General features: G+C 64.3%; 1 protein-coding gene across 1 annotated transcript; it reads right to left on the bottom strand.

Moving 5' to 3' along the window:
* Positions 1 to 281: 281 nt before the first annotated feature.
* Positions 282 to 3,727, bottom strand: LOC124522412 (beta-lactoglobulin-1). Its single transcript, XM_047093852.1, has 7 exons — positions 3,632 to 3,727; positions 3,194 to 3,333; positions 2,822 to 2,895; positions 1,862 to 1,972; positions 1,176 to 1,280; positions 932 to 948; positions 282 to 451 (listed from the first exon to the last, which is right to left on the bottom strand). Exons 1-6 carry the CDS (start codon positions 3,725 to 3,727, stop codon positions 932 to 934), a joined length of 543 nt encoding a protein of 180 aa, XP_046949808.1. The 3' UTR covers positions 282 to 451.
* Positions 3,728 to 6,000: the final 2,273 nt, after the last annotated feature.

Raw genomic sequence — 6,000 nt, 5'->3', positions numbered from 1 at the left:
TTTTCCTCACTTTAATGCTTTCTTTCTAACTTGAGTTGATTGTAGATTCATTTATTTTAGCTTCTTTTACCTAACTACCGTAAGGATTAAGGACGCCTCCTGGCCCATCGATTCTGATACTTTGCGCGTATTTGACAAATTTTGCACAAGCAGGTTCTCCTGTTTTGTTGGTGAGAAACCTGGGCCCCCCCCCAGATGCTGCCCGGGTCCCACCCGGGGCCCCCAGAAGTGCCAGCAGAGCCCGTGTCCCCACACACTCCCAATGACACACTTCGAGGAGCAGAGGTCATGCGGCTTTATTTAGAATCCTCAGAGAGCAGGTGCCCGGCCCCCAAGCACAGGGACCAGGAAGGAGGAAGGGGACGGGCGGGACCAGGTCTCTGGCTTCCTCTTTGAGAGGACAAGGAGACGTCTGCCTTCTGGAGGAGGGGACCGAAAGGTCTGCTTGCTCCTGTGTGGGAGGTGAGCAACGAGGTCACGAGCACAGACGAAGGCAGAGCAGCGTGCTGTTGGGGACAGGGGACCGGGTGGGGCCAAGGACATCCCCCTTAGTAATGTGGCACCAGGCCTGCAACTTCTCAGCCTTCAATGCCACCCAGCCACGACCCAACCCCCTCCCTGCCCAGTTCCCCCCCACCTCCTTCAAACAACAACCTGATCCCCAAAGAAAGCACGAGGTCCCAGAGTGGGGCACATGCCTGGACCTAAGAGGCTCTAGGACAGAGCCGGGCACTTGACTGGCATTGCCAGCCCGGCCCCCGCGGTCAGCAGGAGAGACGCCGGGTTCCAGCCATTCCCGCAGAGGGGCCAGGGCCCGACGGAGGGGAGCTGGGGGTCCCCCGGGACGCCCCCCACCCGTGCACGTGCCCAGGACGTGGGGGCAGGGCTGCTACGTTACCCCAGGAGGCGGGTCGGGCAGGAGCTCACCTACCTAGACGCGGCACTGCTCTGCGGGAGGAGAGAGAGCCGGGGGGAGAGGTCACAGGTCGCCGGGGCAGCCCTGGGCCCAGAGGGGTGGGAGGGGGGCCCCGCCCCAGGGGCTCTGCACCCCCTCCCCCGGGGGCCCGGGGAATGGGGGCCACCGTGGGAGACGGACGCGCCCCGGGCTCATGGCTGTCCGACGGGTGAGCCGCACGCAGGGTGAGAGCAGGGACGCGGGGTGTGGAGGCGGTCACCTGCCACCTGGGTCGGGTCAAAGAAGAGGTGGACGTGCACGGGCAGAGTCTGGAGGGCTCTGTCGAATTTCTCCATGACCTCGTTGTCGGCCTTCAGGGTCCTGGCTGTGGGGGGCGGTGGGTCAGTCCCTGGGCCGCGGGGCTTTGACGGCCTCGGGGAGCCCCGTCCAGGGAGCCAGAGCAGGAAGGACACACTGGCGTCCTGAGGTCAGCCCCGGGGGTGGCCTCCGGGGCTCAGCCCCCCTGCCCTCCAGGGTCCCCGCCCCGCCCTCCCAGGACGGCGCCGGGGGCCCTGCAGGGACACGAGGCCAGGACCCACGTCCCCGGGCGGCTGGGGCTCGCCCGCAGGGCTGATGTGCTGGCCAAGGACGCGTCTCTAACCGCACACAAAGCGCTTCATTCAGGCAAAGCGGCCACGTCTCAGCCTCCTGCTACCAGATCTTACCGGCTTGCGTTCCGGTCAGAACTTGACAGTTTTAATGGTGCTTTTGTGGAACATCACCCCCAACCAAAGCTTCTACCTAGCAGTCATCCTCGGGCCGAGGCAGGAACACTAAGCCCAGCCCCTCGGCCTGGATCCTGGATCCCCGATTCCCGAGGCAATGTCAGGGGACTTGGCCCCCACCGGGGGTCCTCAGCCTCCCCCCCCCCACGCAGGGGGACCCCGGGCCTGCTCAGTGACGTACTCAGGCACTGGCACACGAGGTTCTGCCCGGGGGCGTCGGTGTTCTCCAGGCAGAAGAACAGGTAGTTCTCATAGTCGGTGTCCAGCACGATGACCTCGTTCTCATCCAGATCTGGGGAGAGGAGAAGAGCCAAAAGGGAGACAGAGTCCTGTCCAGCAGGAGCCCCCTACGGGTGTGGTTCCTTGTCCTGCAGCCCCCAGGGTGCTGCCCACGTGCAAGCGTGGCCATCGGCAGCAGGAAGTGGAAAGTGGGGAGCACAGAGCCGGGTGTGTCCCCTAGGCCAGGCGTGTCATGGGTCAGGTGGCGGGGACAGAACAGTCAGATGCGCACATAGCGGTCGGAGCTGTGCCCGGGGCTGTGAGCAGGAGAGCTCCTGACCAAGCACTCAGGCTTGGCAGGGAGGGGCCGGAGGTCGGGGTGAGGTGGGGGTGAGGCATGAAGGAAGGAGAGAGAGGAGGAGGGTCAGGGTGGCCCAGAGCAAATCTTCAGCGTGAGAAAAATAGAATTTGCTGACCGAAAACCCACAAGAAGTTTCTGTGCCTCCTTTGTTTAAATTTTAGCACTTAGCTCTCCATTTGTGGCTTTTTACAATTCACAAAGGCCTCTAAATGTTGCAGTTAGTAATAAAGAATTCGGTAGAAGATCCTTAAACCTGCCCTCCCCCCCCCGCCCCCCACTCCAGCGGAGTCCAGGAACTCAGCTGTGCACTGACCGCAGTCGTGGGGCCGGAAACTCCCTGCCCCGGTTCTGTGGTCAGGCTGGGTAACCAGGCCTGAAAGGCTCATGGCTCGGGGCGTGGACAGGCCCACGGGTCAGCACCCCACCGGCCACTCCAGGCAGCCCCGAGAGTGGGACGGGACCGGCACTCTCCCACCTCATCCCCGCCTGCAAGGACAGGCACCACCCAGGGACAGTTGTGACCAGCCTTGCAACTCGCACCCGGCCCTCGGGGACACTTACAGTTGATGTTGAACTTGGCCGCACACTCCGTTTTCTCTGCTAAGACCTTCTTCTCAACACACCTGTTGTCCTCCCTAAAAGGTGGTAACACTGAACTTGAGTTGTCCTCTCTGTGATCCCTCATGGCAGGAACCGCCCAGGCCCCCAGGGCCCCAGCCCCCAGCTGACCGGCCGGCCTCCACGCGGGCCTCTCTGCGCACTGACCTGCGGCCACCCTGTGTGGTCGGCCCGTCGGCCCGGAGCCCTGGGCGGGGGCTCCGAGGCCACCGGGAACCACCCACACGGAGCCAGCTCCCGTCAGGACCCTGCCCGCCCGCCCGCCCTGGGCCCAGGCCCTCGCCGGCCCCCAGCCCGGGGGCCTCGGTCACCCACCATTTGCGCAGAATGATCTCCAGGTTGTCCCGGGGCGTGGGTCTCAGCTCCTGGATGTACACTCTCAGAGGGGCGGTCTCCGAGTCCAGGAGGGAGATGTCGCTGGCCGCCATGGCCATGGAGTGCCACGTCCCAGCCACCTGGGGAGGGGGCCTGAGCTGCCATCGGGAGCGGGGAGGCGGCCCCGGCCCCACAGCGGGCTCTCCCTCCCACCCCGGCCGGGGCCCGGTCTAAGTGGGGTGGCAGCCAGTGAGCTCTGGGCGACCCCCCCCCCCCGCCACCGACCAGACGCCCCGCTGGGAGAGGGGGTGGGGGGGGAGAGGGGGAGGAGAAGGGGCTCCCAGCCTCCTGGCTTCCACCCACACTCTTAAGAGGCCGAGGCCCCGCCCCCCGCCCACCCTGCAGCTCACCGCCCCACCCCCCCAGCCGTCCTCAGACCTTCTGCAGGTCTAGGCCTTCCATGGTCAGGGGGACGGTGGCGGCCTGGAGGCCACACACGAGGGCCAGGCCCAGGGCGAGCGGGAGGCACTTCATGGCTGCGGCTGTGGTGGCGCTGAGCTCCCGGGACTGAGGAAGGCCAGGCCGCGGGCTCGGGCCCTTATACGGGGGCCGGGGGCCTGCGAGCCATGTGGTTCCCCGAATCCCCCGTGGCTCATCCCCAGGCCCTCAGGGGGCTTCCTCCACCTGCACAATGGGAGGCCTTCTTCCTGCGGAGCGAGCGGGAACGGGACGGTCCCTGTGTCCCTGGAGGGTTCCTGGTAGGCCCCCGAGGGGGGAGGGTCCGGGGTGTGGGTCCAGGCTGGTCGCCAGTATCGCGAACACTTCCTGGGTCGTGCTCTCTGAGGACAGCTGAGCCTGCCGCCTCTGTGCTCCCCAGCTCTGTGCCATTTGGCAGCCGGGACCCAGGCAGCACCCCCATTGGGAACCCGGGGTCACCACGCTGTGTCCAAACGACCTTGACAACTTCACCCTGGAACGACCTCCCTTTTGTGTCCCCAGCAGCATCTGGGTGACTGTAGCCCGCACAGAGGCTTGTCAGTGGGCACAACCACGGAGACGGGTCTCCCTGCCCCCGGTCACCCACTCAGCTACCAGGAAGGAGATTCTAATGCAGATACGACCCCAGTGTCTTCTCTGTAAGACAGAAGGATGACCCTAGAGCTTGTGCATTTTGGGGGAAGCAGTTCTGGACCTAGAGGGGGCTCCCTGAAATCTCTTGGAGAACTTTTCAAGACGGTGCTAGTCCTGGGCCCATCCAGACCCACTGAAGCAGGGACGGCCCCGCCTTGCCCGTGTGCGGGACGACCCCCAGATGTGGATACGGGTTTGGACGGCCACTGAGGCGTGCTCACGCGTGGTAACTGCCACGTGTGGTCACAGCACATTGCTTTGTTTATAATACCATGCTAGCAGAGTGCAGACTCTTCTCATTACAGAGGCCAAGGAGGCATGTCTGGGGTTGGCCCTGGAATGTTCCGCCAGAGACAGAAGGAAAGTGACAGGTCTGTCTGTGGAGCCCGGACAGCTGTGAAGCTGAGTGTAGGGTCCAAGGGGCTCACCCGCCACCCAGTCTTCGCACACGTGAGTGTTTGCAACATTTTAAATAAAAACGCAACCCACGATCACTCCTACGTGACCGGCGGGTGAGTATTCACTGCAAGGACGGAGTCCCCAGATCAAAATGGATTCCGGTCCCCAGGGTCCTGTCACTTCTCACTCTGGTCCCTGAGCTCTGGCAGCTCCAAACCCCTTCCCTGATCCCTGGTTCTGGCCAACCCCATCTCCGCACAGCCACCCCGGCCCCCGTGTCCCCACCCGGTGGCTCAGCTCACGCAGGAGGGTGCCCTCTGCACACCAGACAAGGCGGCTCAGGAGGCGACTCTGTGCGCAGGGACCTGGGCCAGCCCGGGGACCCGAGGCAGGAGCTGTTCTCAAGTTTAAAGGGGGGGCTTTGCCAAGGGCGACAATTCAGCCCGAGATGCAGCCCTGGGCCTCTGGGGGGGTGTGTGCCCGTGTGTGTGTGTGCCTGCCGGGAGCCAGAGCAGTGGGTAGCTCACCTCAGTGACCCCTGTGGCCACAGTCCAGCGTCCGGAGGCCCAGGGCAGCCTGCTGACCGGGCTCTTGCGAGGGTGGGGCTGGGGGCGTCCCCGCCTGCCCGCCGCCCCCGTTCCCGCACATTCTCAAGCCTGATTATCCGGATCCAGTGAATTCTGTGAGCTGCAGTCATCTGATTGAATTTAACTTCCGCCTCGGTTACCTGGCTTGTTCCTGGCGTCTGTGCTCAATCACCCCGATCGGCCCAGATACAGGACGAACGTGGCCCCCACGGCGGCTGCACCCCACGGTCTGTACCAGAGCCGGCGTCCGGGGCCGGGGCTGTCAGGACACAGGGAAATAAAACGTGAAGGGCGACGGAAAGCCTGCAAACCTCACCTGACCCAGAACAACCGCCCGCAGGGGCTCCCACGAGTCCACACACGCGCGTGGTCACAGCAGCGCCGGCCACACCCGCGGACACACGCCACGGCGGGGGGAGCCTCGGAAACGTCACGGTGCGCCACGTGCGAGAAGCCAGACAAGAGAGGCCGCCCGCGGAATGATTCCTCTCCTACGAAGGTCGGGGACAGAGCGCAGATCCAGGGTGTCGGGGCTCGGGGAGGGGGGCTGGGGCCTCCTTCGGGGCGATGAACACATTCTGTGACCAGAGACAGGTGGTGGCTGCACAGCATCGTGAGTGTCCCAAATGCCACTGGATTGTTCATTTCCATGGCTCATTTTACGTTGTGTGACTGTCACCTCAATAAAAG

The sequence above is a fragment of the Lynx rufus genome, unplaced genomic scaffold (genome assembly GCF_022079265.1).
Source record: "Lynx rufus isolate CCGP_SWC_20201006 ecotype Redwood Valley unplaced genomic scaffold, mLynRuf1.p SCAF_36, whole genome shotgun sequence".
Classification (NCBI taxonomy): Eukaryota; Metazoa; Chordata; class Mammalia; order Carnivora; family Felidae; genus Lynx; species Lynx rufus.
The sequence above is the reverse complement of the archived record's forward strand: the minus strand, read 5'-3'. Positions and strand labels throughout refer to the sequence as shown.